This window comes from Gopherus flavomarginatus, chromosome 3 (assembly GCF_025201925.1).
Source record: "Gopherus flavomarginatus isolate rGopFla2 chromosome 3, rGopFla2.mat.asm, whole genome shotgun sequence".
Taxonomy (NCBI): domain Eukaryota; kingdom Metazoa; phylum Chordata; order Testudines; family Testudinidae; genus Gopherus; species Gopherus flavomarginatus.
Genome location: NC_066619.1, coordinates 267,752,389 through 267,771,898, shown reverse-complemented (window position 1 = coordinate 267,771,898; position 19,510 = coordinate 267,752,389). Strand labels below are relative to the sequence as shown.

At 43.0% G+C, this 19,510-nt stretch overlaps 1 protein-coding gene across 3 annotated transcripts in view; it reads left to right on the top strand.

The window, feature by feature from the left end:
* The first annotated feature begins 6,805 nt into the window (after nt 1–6,805).
* NAT8L (N-acetyltransferase 8 like) overlaps nt 6,806–19,510 on the top strand; it is a 46,029-nt gene continuing 33,324 nt past the window's right edge. The window contains exons 1-3 of one of the 3 annotated variants that reach the window (XM_050947999.1): nt 6,806–6,878; nt 8,343–8,568; nt 11,040–11,204. In XM_050947999.1, coding sequence (XP_050803956.1) covers nt 8,343–8,568; nt 11,040–11,204 — 391 coding nt within the window. In that variant the 5' untranslated portion in view covers nt 6,806–6,878. Of the gene's footprint in view, nt 6,879–8,116; nt 8,569–11,039; nt 11,205–19,510 lie in introns of those variants that run through there. The other 2 variants (XM_050947998.1, XM_050948000.1) reach the window with 2 other exon arrangements.

Here is a 19,510-nt window from a genome sequence, read left to right as displayed (position 1 = left end):
CAACCACACACTTTACTATTTGAATGAGAGGAGACTGGGCAAACCATAGGTACAGCCAGCACCAGCACAACCTGAGAGCTGTGTGTCATCCAAATCCAGAACGATATGGGGCGTACTCTTCAGAGAGAATTCTTCTTTCATTAGATATGGCTTTAACCCTATATGAACCTCCAAAATGCTGCTTGTTCCATGCCAGTACTCTTAGAAAACGCTGGACTGCAAATACTGTCTTATAATTGCATAAGCAAAGCTGTGTACATTGGGAGTGAATAAAAGCAGCATTTCAAAATTGGTTTGAAAAGGGTTTTTATACACTGTGATTGTAATTAGACACTGATTTTTAGACATTGGGGCCACTAGACTGAACATATCCTATTTACCATGCTCCCAAATGCCCAAAGAACAGTTTAAAGGCCTGTGGAGAAAATAGTGGTAAATAATGGGGTAATAGAGGGTTAAAATGAAACTTCTATGTATCAATTGAGAAAAAATGTGCAGTGATGTGGCAAGAGTTCTTTGATGCACTCAGCAGTGTTGCAGAATGCCTTTCACTGGTGGTTTTCAACCTGTGGTCCGTGGACCTTGGGTGCTCCACGGATTATGCCTAAGAGGTCCGTGAAAGGTTGTCATAACCATAGAACAGTGGTTTTCAACCTGTGGTCATAGAATAATAGGGTTAGAAGGGAATGCAAGGGTCATCTAGTGTAATTTTCTGGGGGTCCGCAGACAATGTCTAAGATTTCCAAAAGAATTCACATCTCCATCTGAAATTTATTAGGGGTCCGCAAATGAAAAAAGGTTGAAAACCACTGCTGTACACTGAGTGAATACAAGGAATAAACTCTGAAAACCCAACACATCCTTTTCTAGAGCTTCTTAGATGATTTAATGATCGATCATTAAAAACAACACAATGTTCTCAATGAAGTATGTGGAACCATTGAACTAAAATTTCAGATTTGCTTTGGCCTTTCGCCGATATTAAAATTTTTAATTGCTTAGTACCAGGAAATGTTGCGCAAGTTATTACTGGCTCCAGCCCAAGCCCAGAAGTCTACACAGCAATGAAACAACTCCACAGCCCAAGCCCAGGTCAGCTGGCAGGGGCCAGCCACAGATTTTTCTTTTAAATCATCCCTTTTTAGCATTAAGCAAGAAATTTTTTAAGCCCCAGAGACACAGAAAATTGTCTTCTATTCATATGCTCATCTCACAAATTAACAAAGTCAGAGATCCCTTTACATTTTTCTTCCTTCCCAATCCTACACAGATTAAATTCAGGATATACGGTCTCCAGAGGTTCCAGAAGAGACGCAACAGATAAGAACCCTTGACAAGTGGGTCATCAGAATGTCAATGCCCAGGTTCTCCTGCCAAATGCTAGTACGTTCCCAGTATCCTGAAGAAGTTTTTGGTGGAAGTATGAAAAGATCCTCAGATTTGTAACCCAAGTCATGGATCTGAGGAATTCTGGAGAGATATCTCTCTTTCTAATTAAGAACAACGGTTTGTAAATCTTGATATGTTACTTCTTTTTCTGATGATGGAAAGATTAAGGGTACAACACAAAGCTGTCCCCCCAGGAGAAGTCCCTGGTAATGAAAGAGGGAGGCTGTAGATTTTCTGCATTTCACAGAATGTTGTGCTCTTTCTGCCTTATATTGATTAATCATCAAATCTGAATGGTAAAATTATTGTAGTGGCTTGTATTCACTGAGACGTAGCTTTTGCACCAGGGGTTTCAGCCCAAGGTTCTACACTGCAGGTCACACCAGAACCTCTCTCCTCAAGTCCACTGGATGTCTGTAGGCCTGCGAGCAATGGCTTACAAAAATTACTAAGCATAGGTGCTGGAACTAGGGATACGGGGGTGCAGCAACACGCCCTGGCTTGGAGTGGTTTCAATCATATACAGGGTTCAGTAGCTCTTAGCACCCCCACTAAACAAATTGTTCCAGCACCCCTTCTATGCAGTGTAGTTGTAGCAGTGTCAGTCCCAGGATATTAGAGAGACAAGGAGGGTGAGGTAATGTCTTTTATTGGACCAACTTCTGATGGTGAGAGAGACCATGCTGGTCCAATAAAAGATATTACTTTACCCACCTTGTCTCTCTGAAGATTTGCTTGAAAGGGGATCCATTCTGGGCTAACTCTCCTTAAGCAGGATGCTCTTAAATACAAGCTCTGTCTCCCAAATTGTGTATGAACAAAATGTTTTGTTTGGAAGAACATATAAAAGCCCTTTTCTAGCAGACGAAGTTTCATTTGTTTAAAGGTTGCAGTAATCTGGGTTAGAAGAAAATATTTGATCTGGCTCACACCCTTTGACTCCCATCTTTGACACCTAGAAGTTTCACAGAGTGGGCATGTAGTGCATTTCTCTGGGATGGGATAGAAAGATTTTGTGATCAAGTACCATGCCTTCAGGGTTTCTCTTATGATTGGGTTGGAGGGATGGTGTCCCTAGCTTGTTTGCCAGAAGCTGGAAATGGGTGACAGGCGACAGATCACTTGATGATTACCTGTTCTGTTCATTCCCTCTGAAGCATCTGGCATTGGCCACTGTCGGGATCTTGGCTAGATGGACTGGGTTAGATGGACCCAGCATAGTCATTCTTTTGTTCTTGTACTCTGTAAAGTGCCGTGGCAAGTGACTCCCCATTACCACAGATCAAATCTGAAGCACTTCCCGTGCTTATCAGCTTGATATGTTTAGTCTTCAGTTCTTCTAAGTAGAGTCAGTCCCAGATAGGGTCACCCAACTGCAAAGTTTCTTGTGTAGAATATTCAGATCTCTCCAGTCCTCAACCCTGGGTTATTTACTCAGACTGATTCTGGGGCTTTTGCCTTTCTGCAGGAATGCATCCAACATCCATAAAAATTGTCTTCTTATACCAAACAGGGAGAAGGGCTGACAGCAGCTGAATAAAATTCAGGACTCTAGAAAGAATGTCCATTTTAATTAAATTAGCTAGATCCATCAGGTTCACTGGAAGGTCATGCCATCTGGTGAGATACACCCTTAGGTTCTGCAACAGCAGAAGTAAATGAAGAGAAAAATGCTTAGTGACTTGGGATGACAACTGCATTCTAAAATACTCAAAGCCCCTGGCAAAGCAGTTGGCTTGCCAAACACTTTGTTTTAACAATTTCCCTTCTTTTCTTAAGGCCCAAATCTGCTCCCATTAAAGTCAACTGGAGTTTTGCAGGATGAGAGCAGGATTGGGCCCTGACTTTTCATTGACATTTGCTTCAGTCAGTCAGGGTTGCCTGCTCTTTCACTAATTCCTCCTCCTCTTTTCCACAGCTCAGCGACAGACTTAGAGCTTCTAGTTTCCTTCAGTTTCTAGTGAAATCTGAAAATCTAGGTTTAAAATAAAGAAGAAAACGTTTTGTGATTACGCCACTGGACCAAGATTCAAGAGATCTGGTTTAATGCCTGCTTTTGTCAGACTCATTGTGTGACAGTGGGCAAGTCATTTAATATCTCTGTGTCTCTCTTCCCCGTCTGTAAAATGAGGATAATAGTACTTGCAGGAGTGTTGAGAGAATACATTAATCAGTGTTTGTGAGATACCCAGATACTACAGCGGTGAGAACCATATAAGTGCTAAGGGCTTGCATACACATGGAGTTATTCCTGATTAACTCTATTAACTCCTATTCTGGAATAAGAATGTCCACACGTCATGTTAATCAGGAACAACTCCATATGTACACAAGCCCTCAAACAGGTAAAATAGGAGAGTCCTGGGCGGGATGGGAGGGAGGAAGCTTCAGTGATTACAATACATCCAGGACATTATTTTTCTTAAAAAGGAATGGGATGGTTTCTTACTTCTGATTTTTATGTATCTTGGCTAATTATTAAACAACAATTGCATACTGGTAGTTATGTCTCAGGGAGGTGAAATGTCTGACTAGAAGAGATCAAACAACAATATATGGACCTCTGACTTCTACATAGTCTAGCTGTATGAAAATTAAATATTGTTTAAAATATACTTCTAAGACATAAAGATCTTGCCTGAAGTCTGTAGTTTTTAGGGTCTATATTAGCTATTACCACTCAAGAAAGAGATCTTGGAGTTATCGTGGATTGTTCTCTGAAGATTTATGCTCAACATGCAGCAGCAGGCAGTCAGAAAAGCTAACAGAACATTAGGAACAGGATACTCTTCAAGAATACCATGCCCGTAGTCAGCAGCAAACGATTGCCATGTGTACACAAAGATGCACATTGACAGGGCACAGCATCCTGTGTGCATCTTATTACTGCAGCTTGCATAATGTGTGTTACCTGACGCAGCAAAAAGATGCAGATTAACCTTCCTGTGTGGACAAAGCCGTAAGGGGTTGTAAATTTAAAAAGAATACTTCAGATCAGTGTTTGCCTTTAGATTCTAGAACTTAAGAATGGTCAGACCAATGATCCATCTAGCCCAGCATCCTGTCTTCTGACAGTGGCAAGTGCCAGATAATTCAGAGAGAATGAACAGATCAGGGCAATTATCAAGAGCTTCACTCCATCATCCAGTCCCAGTTTCTGGCAGTCTGAAGCTTAGGGACACCCAGAGCATGGGGTTGTGTCTCTGGGTATGGCTACACTTGCAGCCGTACAGCGCAGCCGTGGGAGAGCTCCCGCGGCAGCGCTTTGAAGTGCAAGTGTGGTCGCAGCGCCAGCGCTGGGAGAGAGCTCTCCCAGCGCTGCAGGTACTCCACCTCCCTGTGAGGATTGGCTTGCAGCGCTGGGAGCCACGCTCCCGGTGCTGGGGCACTGTTTATACTGGCGCTTTGCAGCGCTGTAACTTGCTGCACTCAGGGGTGTGTTTTTTTCACACCCCGAGCGAGAAAGTTGCAGCGCTGTAAAGCACCTGTGTAGCCAAGGCCTCTGACCATCCTGGCTAACAGCCATTCATGGACCTATCCTCCATGAACTTATCTAGCTCTTTTTTGAACCCAGTAACAATTTTGGCCTTCACAACAATCCCTAGCAATGAGTTCTCCAGGTGGACTGTGCGTTGTGTGAAGAAATACTTCCTTATGTTTGTTTTAAACCTGCTGCCTATTAATTTTATTTGGTGACCCTGCGGTTATTGTGTTATGTGAAGGGGTAAATAACATTTCCTTACTCACTTTCTCCACATCATTCTTGATTCTACAGACCTCCATCATAGCCCCTCTTAGCCATCTCTTTTCCAACCTGAAAAAGTCCCAGTCTTTTTAATTTCTCCTCATCTGGAAGTTGTTCCATCCCCTTAATCATTTTTGCCAATTCTAGTATATCTTTTCTGAGATGGTACAACCAGGACTGCACATAGTATTCAAGGTGTGGACAGGACAGATCATGGATTTATATAGTGTCTTTACGATACGTTGTTTTATTATTTAGCCAGTTCCTAATGTTCTGCTAGCTTTTTAAACTGCTGCTGCACATTGACCAGAGGTTTTCACAGAGAACTATCCACAATGACTCCAAGATCTTTCTTGAGTGGTAACAGCGAACTTAGACCTCATCATTTTATATATATAGTTGGGATTATGTTTTCCAACGTCCATTACTTTGCACTAATCTACATGGAATTTCATCCATCATTTTGTTGCTCGGTCACCCAGTTGTGAAATCCCTTTGTAACTCTTTGCAGTTAGATTTGCGCTTAACTACCCTTGAGTAATTTTGTATCGTCTGTAAACTTCTCCCCCTCACTCTTTACCCCATTTTCCAGTTTATTTATAAATATGCTGAACAGCACTGGCCCCAGTACAGTTCCCTGGGTGACCGTGCGATTTACCTTGCCCCACTGTGAAAACTGACCATTCTATTCCTACCTTTGTTTCCTAGCTTTTCACCAGTTACTGATCTCATCAACACACTGAACAGCAGCTGGGCTTGTCTTGTTGGCTAGTAAATTCTCAGCAGAATAAACATAGGGCGATTATAATTCAAGGGTTATTAAACCACAAACATTTCCTTTATTGCCCGGCATTATCCCTGGCAATAAAGGATGTTTGATCTCCTGGCTGGTAACAGAAGAGCGGCTCCACTCGCAGGCACTAAAATTTAAAATCTCTCTGGGTCCAACCCCGCACTACGGTTTGCAGCCAGCGCCTGGTGCTCCAGCCTCTTGCGGTAAAACCCAGCGGAAACTGGCAGCCTGGGGAGAAGGCAGCTCATTCCAGCAGCCCGTGGAGCAGGGGGAGCGGCGGGCGGATTGCGCCTTTCTTCTCCGCCCGCATTAATAAAGCTCCAGCCCCCTCCCGGCCCTCGGCGGCGAGCCGCGCTGCGCGCAAGCCAGTGCCTGAGCTGCTACCTGCACTGAAGCTGCAAGGCGCATGCTTCAAGCGGAGGGAAGGGGGAGGGAGCTGGAGGAGTGAGGGGAGACCAGCGATGCTGTCCCGGCCGGTTTAAACCGGGATAGACTGAGCTGCTGGGCGCTGCGGAGACTGAAGTCCTCCTGCTCCGGCGGATCCGCTCCCCTCCTCCAGCCACTCCCCCTCCCCAGCTCCTTGTGGGTTGCAGGACTTGGCGGGTCCGCCTGTTTGAATGGCTTTGCCGAGCCCTAGTTTTCCAGGATGCCCCGAGGGGAGGCTCAGGCCAATGCACACCCCGAGTAACGCGCGCAGGGCTGTCCCGGGCGGGGAAACCCGCCGCCAGCGGAGCAAAACGCGCTGCCCTGGCAGCCCGAGGCGCTAGAGCGCATCATCGTGGGAGTGGGGCTCCGGAGTCTGCTGGCGGAGTGCGCCCCCTCTGCTGGCTACCGCGGGGGCCGGGGCACGTTACTCACCTTGATTGGCGCCAGGCTGAAAACAATGCAGGGCCCTAGTACAAGGCACGGGATTCCAGCTGGGGAAAAAGTTCAGCACGACGGGGTGGGGAGGTGGGTGGGTGTGAGATGACGACTGAAAATGTTTCTTTTTGGGGGGGGGAGGAGGAGAATCGCGGAAGCAAAGCAATCCCCGAATGTTTGCCGCACCAAACTCACTTTGAATATTGTTCACGTGGGTTCGAGATCGCTATTTACTTATGTGGGGCTGAGCGCTGTATTTTTAGAAATAGGGGCTGGGGTGGAGAGTGCTGCTTGTATATGCACGAAGGGAGGAAAGAAACAGTTAATCCCCGGAAACTATCCGCAGTGGTGAGTGACTCGCTCTCCCACTCCAGAAAAGCAAACTCCCCCCAGCTGAATGTGCTCTCCAGCAGGAATAAAGCCAGGTGTTAGTTACATTTTTAAGAAGTAAGCAAATGCATTTAGAAACCAGAATGTTCCCTAACGACAATTCAAAGTTGTCATTAGTTTGTCATCCTTATCGCTTTTGAGATAAGGCGTTAAGACAATATATATATACTACACATCGTGTATTATAAACGATACATACTTTGAGACATAAAATTCGAAATCACTACGATTAGGTGCCAAATCAACCTTAAATTTTCCACTTACCTGAGACCATTAATAAGATTCCATGCTACGGAATAATGAATGTAAATAGACCAGTGGATTTTTAGACAGATGTTCTAGATAACTGGCTATATATGCGCACGCATACACAATGATCTATATAAACACACTTATGTAAATATATGCAGCATGTGTATATATATAGCTAGATTTTAGATAGTCACTATTTCTAGATCAATCCGTGCGTGTTTTTCCTACATAGATTTTACTGAAACAAACAGGAATTGGTAGTCTTTTAAGGAGCAGGTAGTTTTCAAGAAGAATTCTAGATTATCTAAATACCAGACATTTTATGCTGCGAACTCCGCAACGTGTCAACCTGAACCTCAGTCAGAGCCCTTGCTAAACAAAGTCAGTCATAGTCTCTCCCTCTCCAAGGAGAGAGGCCCACCTCTGACAGATCTGCGTGGTACCTGTACACCTCAGCAGGGCTTGGATAGTTAAAAGGAGAAGAGGAAATGAAATGCATGCGGTAGTAATGAGCAATACAACGCAAGGCAAAGGAGGTGTTTCTCCTCCCCACCCCTGGAGATCACATGGTGACCCTTGTCAGCCAATACAAAGGACGCTAGGACCCTGAGGGACCCCCGATTCCGAATTGCACCGGCTCTGCTGCATTATAAATACTTCTCCAAAATGCACTGGCCCTCCTTTCTCGCTTTCCACCCAGCTCCGTTTGTTTCGCACTCATAAAAGCTGCTTCTCAGTTCTTGCTTGGCGTGTTTTGCTTCTTATTTAAAGCCAGGCTCCTGTTTTGTTTCTCGGCCCGTTTGCATGCATTGTTCGTCTCCCAAAATGGTTTGTGAGACTAAGATTGTGGCGGAAGATCATGAATCAATTTCAGGAGCCAAAAAAGATGCGATCATTGTGTCTTCCTCCCAGATGTGGCCCTCCTTATCCGGCTCACCTTCCTCCTCCCCAGCTTCTCTGAGTGGCGTGGAAGGGGATTTCAAGAAAGACAACGTTTATATACGAGAATTTCATCCTTCCGAGCAAGAGGTGGTGCGCCGTATATTTTATGAAGGAATCATGGAAAGGATTCCTAACACCGCATTTAGAGGGTTAAAACACCAGCCCCTCATTCAGTTGATCTATGGGATATTCACTAGTAAGTATATTCACTTTTTTTTTAGGGGCACACTTGTTCAGCAATTTTAATAAAAAGCAGGAGTGGTAATAAGCTCTGTGTTGAAGGATGGAGAACCCATCCCCGCATCGATCCTATTAATATTTGGCGCAGAATTGCTGTCTCAGTGCTGCTGGTGCTGGAGCGAAAGAAAAGCCGCAGCCTCGGCATCTTATCCTGCCATGGTGCAAAAGTCAGGCCAGTTAAAAAGTCGCAATATTGCAAACAGCGGATCTGTACCTCGGGCGATTGCGAGGCAGGAATGAAGCACTGGATCGTGAGCCACGCTTTGGAGATCACTGCAGAGCGGAGTGTGTGTAACGCCCCTAAATGCAGCCAGCCTGCGAGCAATGTGTGGGTAGGATTCCCTGCTTGCATATGGGGTGCGCGTGGCTACTGGCTGGGGGTGGGGAGCGTTCTCTGGGGAGATAAGTTGGGGGCGGATGTTCTCTGCAGGTTTGAGAGGCTGCGTGTTCAAGGGGCTTCTCGCTGGAGGGAGAGGGAGAGGGCGCGCGGCTGGCTCTGTATGTCTAGGAGAGGTATTAGTGGACTGGGTCTGGGGGCAGGGACTTGCGCGTTCTGCTTCTGCCGGTGGATGTTTGCGCGCAAAGGGAGGGGAGGGTCCCTACAGCTCGTTGGGGAAGGGGCTGCAGCCGGGGTGTGCATTGTGTGCGTCTCTCTGCACTTGGGGGAAGGAATGTGTGTATGGGGCGGTGCGGGGGCGGCTGCTCCTCTCTGCAAGCTTGTGGGGGTTTGCTGCCCCGGGGCGGTGCGCATGGCGCTTTCTCGGCGCAGGCTGGCAGGAGTGGGACTGGGAGCTGCCGCCGCGTGTGCGGGAGGAGGCGGTGGGGCCCTGGCCGCAGCAGACAGACCCGCATTTCCAGTTATTCCAGGCCGGGATGCTGCTCTCTGTTGGGGAGGGGGGAGGTGAAGCGATGGATGGAAGCAGCGCTGCCGCTCTCTCTAGGCACGTGGGCGGGGCAGCGGCTGCAGCCGGGTTCCAGCGTTACCTAGAGACCGCCGGGCTCGGGCTCGAAACGCGTTCGAGCGGCCGCAGCTGCTGGGAAACGTTTGACCCGGGCGGTCTCGCGCCACCTCCTGGCTGCAGAGACTGCTGCTGGGGTCTCGCTCCTGCATGTAGCTGCGCGGGGCCTGACCTCAGCAGGCTCCAGGGGCGAGACGTGGTTTGTAACCAGCGCGTATTGCAAAGAGCTGCCAGGTTAGTGTTAATTCAAAGCCGCGTGCCTTGTTAGTGTATTGAACATTGCATCCACTGGTTTGGTGCAAGTTACAAAGCTTCGTAAAACGTAGACTCAGGCGGGATCCCTGCTTTGGCCGGCTGACAGCCGAGAGGAAACTAGATTGCTCCGATATTCACTTGGTGATTGATGCGGTTTAAGCTGAAAACAATTACCTCTGCAAGCTAATGTCGGTTGCTATCAGTGCAAAAGCCCTCTCAAAGAAAACGCCACGTGGACCCTTTTTTTACTCACGCCTTTACCCTTTGAATGCGGTAAGACAGCTGGGTCCTTCACCTTTTGGGCCAGGAAAAGAGAGGAGAGTGATAAAGAAAGTAACTTTTTGTAATTATTGGTAAGATACTAAATGCACCTGAGAACAGTGAAGTCTATGCCCGCCTCTCTGTGTGCCTGTGTGATCTAAAAACATCCTTGCTTAAGATTTAGGGCTTTCAGACTGATAAGTGATGATGGGGCAAGCAGCCATCTCAGTGCTGTCTGCTATTTTATTTTCAGTGTCGTGCATTACCTTACTTCCTGATACTGAAGCAGGCTAGCGTAAGGTTTTGGGATGGCTGGCCCGTAGGGACCTTCTGGAAAACCAGTATATCTCCCAGTCACCAAAATAATAATTAATAAGCATGCAGCTACTGGGTGGTGTGTGCAAAATATCTTCCTTAGTCACTATTGTGTGTTGTCCCCTTTCCTGCTCTGGCAATGGAAAGCCACATGTGGGCATCTTGGTTTTAGTGCTTTGATTTCTCTGCAGGAACTGGTGGTGCAGTCAAATCTTGTCTGAGCAGCAATCGCAGACATATCTTAATAGAGAGACCATCTATCTTTGATATTTGTGTGACACGATGACATTTGCAGGATTTTTTAAACTGTGGCAAGTTGGATGGGAGTTTTTACAGAAACACACTGCAAAATCCATCATCAAATGTGATATAATTATTATAGTTGAATATTTTTTAAAGTAACTTTTGAAGTAGGAGTCTTAATTAAAACTTTTTACAGGCTGTTCTTAAATGAAAAATGTGCTGTTAATCTAAAATAGGTTATTGTGAAAATGTAGATTGATTAGCTTTTGTTTATAATGTACAAATGTATGTTATGTCTGATTTTTTTTTTTTAAAAAAGGGTTTGTATTCCGAAATCAACACTAAATTCTCTTTTCTGACAGGTATCGTTTATTTCTCTTCCTTATCTCCATAGTAATATGCTTTGTTGTGACCAAGTCCTTGCTGCTGACCTGCTGTTTGCCCATCTTTCTGATGGGTATGAGGTACTACTTCAGTAGAAAAGTTATCCTCAGCTATCTCGAGTGCGCGCTGCATACGGACATGTCTGATATTGAGAATTATTACATGAAACCACCAGGTGAGTATTAATTCCATGGAGGGAACATTCACCAAATCCTGCTCATGGAAAAATGGCCATTTAATAGCTTTTCTCATGTCAACAGCACTGAGAAATCTTACAAATGGCCAGAATGCAACCTGCTGGCTGCACAAAATATGAGGAACCACCCTAATCTTTAATACGAATATACAGCCCAAGGAGACTACAGGTTCCAGAATGCAGTGCTCTCTCAATTTCAGCATTCTAGCATAGTAGCTGGGACCATGGGGAAGCACTGCGTGCTGGACCTATATAGTTTCCTAGGGATGCAGTTTTGTATTAAAGGTGGTTGCGCCAGTCTGTTCCATTTAATGTGAATTATATCCATTGAACTCTATAAGTTGCCTATGCATCCTGCAGCTGACAGCATCCAGTACGGGGTGGGAGAGGGAGATGGAAGGAATTTTAGCAAAACTGCTTAGAAGAAGCCACATGCATACCACCACTTCAGACTTGGGAGCCACACGTTTTAGTTAGTCTGTATAGGTACATGTATCATTCAAGAAGAACTCCTCATAAACAAGTGTTTTGGAAGAGGTATGAAGCAGGTAGGTAAAGAGATGCTGTCTATCTGCACATGTGATGTATGCATTTATATATTCATAATATGTGTGTGTACTGTGTGTTATATGTGTCAAGTATCAGAGGGGTAGCCGTGTTAGTCTGGATCTGTAAAAGCAGCAAAGAATCCTGTGGCACCTATAGACTAACAGACGTTTTGGAGCATGAGCTTTCGTGGGTGAATACCCACTTCTTCAGATGCATCTGAAGAAGTGGGTATTCACCCTCGAAAGCTCATGCTCCAAAACGTCTGTTAGTCTATAAGGTGCCACAGGATTCTTTGCTGTGTGTTTTATATAACTCTTACTTTTTGTTATGTACATATGTTGTTAGGGTCTCAATACTCATTAATAGAAGGTGGATTGGCACAGGAATCTGTCAAAGAAACAGAGGAAAGGGAAAACCTTGTATTTAAATTATTTTTTGTTTGTTTTCATTTATGATAGGCACCAATATATAGGGATAGTTGAGTGCCCCTTGATCTCTCATATGGGTGTTTGATTTTTGAGGCTACAAATATTTCATTAATGACTGGTTAGGAGTGCAAAGCTAATGGCCAGTAACTTTCTGAAGCCTGGTTGTTATTGCTACTGTAGACTTTTTTTTAATGTTTTCATTTCCTCCCTGCAACATAGCTATTCTGCAAATGCAAGATCTTCCTACTGGCCATTTCTAGAGGATTAACATATTATATTACAACAACCAAGTACACGTTCTCTCTTCATTTCCAACATTCAGTATTATTTTAAATTTTTTTCATTCTGTAATAAAAATATTAATATGCCTTTGAGCACTTTCTTTCAGATCTTGTTTCACGTCTAAATACGTTAAGTGGCTCTCACTAATATTATGTCTGATTCTACAGTGTCTAATTTAAATTGGGAAAATCTGCATTTTATAGCAGATTTGAGGTGGATGTATAGTGTGCATGTAATTAAAATGTCAAACTTCATTAAAGGAGGTGCTACCTTAAAAATAAGGGTTCAAACTGAAAAATGTTTAACCTCTGCAGTGGTTATTAATGAAAGAAAGTGTGGGATCTTTTGCAGCTTTTGTGAAAAGTGATCTGGAATTCTTGACTAAGAGTATAATTGTAAAAGTGTTTTTAGACATGCATCTTTCATTAATGCTTGTGAGTTGTATGGGTAACGCTGAAGTTATGAATCTCAATGAATATATTTACAGTATTAGCATGTATAGAAAATGAAGATAGAAAATGTACTCAGATGAAGAGTGAGAAACATCAGTAGTATTTGCTTTACCTTAGTACAGAGAACAAGTAATCAGGGCAATCACATTCTCACTATAAATGAGACACAACTGATTTTTACAGCATGATACTCTGCCTTTATTTACTGACATCGTGGGTCATTCAATTTTGGAATGAACTCACGGACTTCTTGGTTTAATCTGTCAGAATTTAAACATGGGTAGGCAGAGTTCAAATGTGCCTCAAATGGCAGGCTTACGCCAAATTGATGGTATCAGTACTGCTTATTAAAGGGTTGCTCATGTCAGAAGTGTTGAACAAGTTGGCACAATTCATAGCCTCTGCTGAGGAGAGCTTCAGGGCTAGAACAGGATTGAAACTGCAGGTCAGGAGTGAGGGAGGCTTAGTGATGAAGCTATTAGGTGCAAGCTTTATTATATTATATGGGGAAGCTTCCAATGCACCTACCTATTCAATGTGGAACCCTGTCTAATGCTAGCTGGCCTCTGTTTCATGAGCATCAAATTAATTTGTCTGTCTTCAGAAAATTTCTAAGTCTAATGTTATCATGCATGGGCTCTTGTGATGTAATTAAGTTTTTAAATCAGTAGTTGCAACAGTGAGAAGTTAATATGAAATTGAACCCTGCCTTTAGTAGTTTTTAACATAAATAAGATGTGCACAGCTGGGTTTTTGTACAGTACTTTTGTGGTAGGACAGTTTTTTTGTTGCCTGATCAATTTCACAGTGTCTCCTTAAGTTTTAACTGCAACATTCTTTCACAGTTTTGTTTTGTATATTTTTGCAGTGGCTCAGAATTCTTCAAAGATTGAGATCTTGACTGGAAAACCAATGGAAAATTTAAATAGTTGCCACTAAAAAGGATGATCACTTTTAATCCAAGTAAATCTAGCCTTTCTATCATTTGAATTCTGGTTAAATGTGTTAAAATCTGACATTAGCCCCTGGCTTCTTTGGATGTTTCTGTATTCTGAGTTGGTGCAACTTAATATATGATGTCTTATAAACTGATTCAAACTGGTGCAAAAGACTGAACACACTCCTATTTCAGTTTAGTTTAAGTTGACCAGGAATAGGTTTAATCTGAAGTGAAGTAAACTACTCTTAGATTGAAATAACAGGAGTTTATACTGGTCTATCTAAACCATTTTAACTGAATTTATTTAACTAAACTGGTGCAGGCTTTCAGAGTTACCAGCTAAGTCAGTGGGCTGGATTGTGATCTTGTCTTACATGCCAGGAGGAGAGTAAGGGGATATAAGACCCCGCCCTCCTGAATCCAGGTCTGGTGCTGAGCACGACCCTCGCATTCCCTGTCCCCTCCACTCTTTTCTCCGACAAAGAAATGGGCAGAACTTGTACCGCTGTCCTAAATGCACCAGTGGGCAGAGTTAGGCTGGCACAAGGAGGAGTGTAAGATGCACCCTGTATGCAAGAAAAAGGAGCAAAGGAGAAGTGGTGACTCAAGTACAATTTCTTCCAGGGCTGTTCCTTGAGTGGCACAGCTACATAGGGCAGAGCCCCAGAGAGGTAGGCCCCGTCCTACTTCAGTGAATCTGATAGAAGTTTTGCCAGTATTGTGACTTTATTCTAGTCCTAGCTGAAATCAGAAATTTGTTCAGTGAGTTTGTCAGTTAACTAAGTAGTGGGTCAGTTACACAGAGGAGTATTGGTAACTTATTTTATCTCGAATTTTCTTTTTGGTAACTTATTTTATCTCGAATTCTCTTTTTGGTGACCTCTTGTCTAGCTAGGGATCAGAGAATTCTGTGCATTATGCTGTCGTTCTTGGGCCTGCTTCCTCTCATTTTACAATCGGTTTATGCCTCTGGAACACAGTTTACCTCCTTACCAGTTTAGAGAGTTCAGAATCTGACCTTGATTTTAAATGAAGGGCCCCAGCCTGAAAACATTTGCAATCGCAGGTAGCCCTATTGCATACAGTAGAGTTACGCTGGATATGTCTTACAATTGTCCTGTGCCAGCTGACTTGGGTTGTGGGGCTGTTTTAATACTGTATAGACTTTTATGGGTGTGGGCTGGAGCCTGGGTGTTAGGACCCTCCCACCCCACTGGGTCCTAGAGGACCCTAGAGGTTCTTTTATGTTGAGAAGTGAGATCCTTAAAACTATTTTGAAACCCTCACACAATTGCTTTATTAAAGAGGATGAAGGTAGTAACACCTGTAGTTAAAATTGCTTGATATTTTCCATTATAAGGCTCTGTTGAGCCCAATTGAAACTATTTGGGCTGAAATTTTCCATGCTAGATGTCTGCCTCAGGTTGATAGGATTTATTGATTTTATTTTTCTTTTGAAAAAAAATCTAACAAAAACAGGTCAGCTGTTTCCAAGAGTGAGATTAGAGAAAAATATGCTTTGCCCATGTTAACAAATTTGATGTAAGGTTCCCCCTCCACCTCCCCACCCCGAGATTGTTGTATAACTTCACTGGTATGTTAGATATAGAAAGTCTCATGGCTACCACAATTAAAATGTTATATCCTTTGAAGTGCCATATTTTTTTTTAATTGCCCATCTGAGCTTGAAAAAATAAAGTCCCCAAAGTAAAGGTTGAAATGCTACAAAGTTTGGTGTCATCTGTTCGTTTTGCCTAACTAGGGTGTTGGGTTTCTTCAAGAGCATGATTGCATATGTGCAAATGGGACAGAAGTGCATTATCAAGCTGCATCCCTCAGCTTTGTTGGTCTGTTCCATTTTTGATAGATGGTACATTTTGCAATATGCAATAACAAATTATTTTTGTGTTACTCAAAAACCTGGATTAAAATATAGCCGATAATTGCACCCCCTCCTTCTTTTCTTTTCTTCTTTGTAACTCTGTGTGTGTGTGTGTGTGTGTAAATATGAAAGACTATATTAAATAGGTACTTGTCTAAATTAGTAATGGGATACTGGTGCGCTGTGATTTTGACTCCAATAACTAGCCATGTGTTATAAGGTTTTTAATAGCCCCCATATATAAAAGTGCCATTAATTAAACTGCAATGCTGGAAGTTTCAACTGGAGTAAAGTAGACATCAGCAATTACTCAGGGGTAATTATTTTTTTCAAAACTTTCAAACAAAAGCAACTCAAGGACATTTTTAAAAGTAAAATTACAGTAGCATCATTCATTTCTAATTGCTCTACATCTTAGAGTAGCTTTTAAAAACACTTCGATTTCTCATAATTTTTTCTGACTCCATTCTACTTGCCAGCTTCTGTTGTGTGTATTGATGTATGTCCTAAGGGGCTGTGTGGAAATACAATACTCAGTTTATAAATGAAGCATTGGCATCAATGGCTGCAACCAGTGGCTAGGCTGGCTGATTAATGGCTTTTTTGTTTTATTTTTTTCCCAGTTGCATGTTTGTCCTTTTCTCCCTCCTCTCATCCCCTTGCCTAGAAATAATTGTCAAAATGGGTGCCTAAAAGTTGGGTTCCTAGCCTAAGATTTTCAAAGATGGTCTTAAAATTAGGTGCCGTGCTTGGGTACCTAAATAAGTGACAAAATTTTCAGAAGTGCTGACACCTATTGAGACACAACTTTGGATTTAGGAAGTGACTTTTAGTACCTGTTTTTGAAAGTCTGCACCCTTAAGAGCCAGATAGGCATCTCCATGCTTTTGAAAGTGCCAGTGGGTGCCTATCTGCATCTTTAGGTGCCTTAATACCTTTGAAAATCTGGCCCTACATCCTTATTTGGTACTTTACATAAAAGTTATGATTTTCAAAAGTGCCAAACGCTATTTGTTCCCATTGACTTCAGTGAGAGGTAGTGCATGGGTACTCAGTGCCATTTACGTATAAGATGCCTATGTAGCTTTAGGAACCTAAGTTTAGACACTTATTTTTTGAAAATCTTGGTTGTGCTGTAATGTCCATGGCTGTCTCTAACACAGGATTTCTTTTTGTATTACAGTATTACTGAAGATTTTTTTTTAAATCACAACAAAGCTACATCAACAGATGTAATCCCAGACCACTGCAGGGCAGAGCAACATAGCCAAACGTTTTGTCAGTACCTGGTTCTGTAGCTGGGAGAGCAGTGTAAAGCCTTTTGTTGTGCCTCTTTATTCCTTAGGTCTTTAAAAAAAAAAAAAAAAAAAAGGTGGAAAGTTCATCACTGGTTCATAGCATAGTTTTAGGTTATTGTAAGAAGCAAGGAATTACCCAGGAATCTTGTTCTGACAAGTGCTTAGTGAGATCATTCTTTAATCTTCTGATCTAAAACCAGCAAAAAGTCTTTCCCCCACTCACATCTGTTATTCCTATTCATTGCCAATCATGATACAACTTTTGATAATGGCAAAATAAAATTACTAAAAAGCCTCAGTTGTGCTTTATTATAATAATTTATCACTTATAGAACAGTTTGTAATGTTCTAATATATGGTACAGATATAAGTGGTATGTGGTGTAGATGGTGATAAGCATGTGATTCTTAGGCTTAGGGCATATCTGTGCTACAGGCACTGCAGTGGTACAGCTGCCACTGGGCCTCTGTAGTGTAAACTCTTCCTAGGGAGTTTTGTGTCAGGATAGGTAATCTGCATTGGCCATTGACATAGCTGCGTCTACACTGGGTAAGGTCGGTTTAACTATGGTGCTCTGAGATGTGGATTTTTTACACCCCAAAGCAATATAGCTAGATTGATCTACGTTTAAAGTGTAGACCAGGGCTATAAGGGTATGTCTAAACAGCAAAAGCTGTGTGCAGGCTAGCCTACTTGAGCTCCCTTGCATCCAGCTAGTTTGGGTAACAGTAGCACAACATGGGTTTCAAAGCGTGCTGGCAAGCAGAGTGCCTGTCCAGGATGTCTGCCAGGCATGTATTGCCTGCGCTCCACTGCTGCTGTTACCTGCAGTAGCTGGACTTGAGTTAGCTCGGGCAGGCTAGCCCATGCATAGGCTTTGCTGTGTAGGCATACTCTGTTAGACGATTATAAGACAAGTTTATAAGCAGCCTGTTGGACACTCAATCAGTTGATTAACCATTTATTAAAACATCTGCTAGTCATTTAATCTTTTTATAAGCAGTTTTTAAACGTATCCTCCATATAAAATTTGACCAAAGTATCTCTTAAGAATGGAAAGTGTAGAATTACCTGGTAGGAAATGACAATTCTGACTTCTTACAGGTTTGAGAGCCCCTACAACTTAACAGCAAGTTAGGGTTGATATTCTTTTAAACCTAATTCTGCAAGTAGAAAAATATTAATTCTTAAAAATGGATCACAGAAAAGGTTCGTTTGGCTTTGGGTATTTTAAAAAATCAACTGAACAGGACTTTACTATTGGAAAATATGGATTAAAACGCTATAAGAGTTCCTGAAATATGAAGCAAACAACCAGTAGGTAGTTGCTTTGCTTTCCGTGACTGTGGCTTGTGTGAGGTACCTAACTGTTATGAGTGGAAACAGAGTTTTCTCTCTTTCTGAGAGAGACAAAGAGAGAACCAAAATCACAACTGGCAAGTATGGAAGCTTCTCTGGCTCTGTCCCATCAATGTACTTTAACCTGACTTGGAAGCCACCCCCAGGGATGAGAGTCCTTACCTTTCTGCATATGCAGTCGTAGGTCTCACTGCTATTTGTAATGGTGGTGGTTTTGTGATGGAACAGCTGTCCACCAGAAAGTGACCACCACCAAATCTCTCATACAATAGAGATCTGAACAGCTGTTAATGTAATTCAATAGTAGTGTTGACTTATTGGTGACTAAGTCTCTGGGTTATCTTCTACCTGTCCTTCTTTTTCTTCCCTCCCCATCCCCCAGTGCTTTCAGTGTATGATCAGCAAGTTACGTCCTACTAGTCAGCTAAAATAGACTGCATCTCTAATTTCTGTAATTCCGTTAGGCTATCTATTTGGACTTGTTTTGAAGTTTTTGTAACCATGGAGGTTTCCCACATTTTGTTAGGGTGACTGTTCTAAAGCCCAGGAAATTTCTCCCTGCTTTCTCCTTCTCCCCCCCCCCCCCCAACCCGGTCTTCCTTTCCTTGGAGTTTACAATGTTCAGATACTTGTGGATGCTTATCATAGTCCCTCTTCATTTATGTGGAAAATGAGAACAACCAGAGTTTATAATAAATATTTAAAAAAAAAAACAACCCACCACCACCAAGAGGTCTAGAAGGGATATAAATCCTCTTGATTCAGAGCATAAAGCAGCCTCTTAACACATGGAGAGTAGGAGGACACTTTCCTTGGAGCCAGTTTAACTGCAAACAGCTAGGATTTCTTGCCCCTTCCTCTGAAGTGCCCAGTGCTAGTCACTGTCTGGTAGAGAACACTGAACTAGCTGGACCACTGGTCCAATACAGCGTGGCAGTCCTATGGATAAGTACAATCAGAACTACAGGGAGTTCAGTAGGGCACGTAAAATAACCACTGAAATCAAGCGTGCAAAAGAGACATGTCTCATGGGATGGTGGTTGGTTTTAGGAGGCTTCCAGGTACTTCCAAATCTTGCTTAGCTTTTGAAATTTA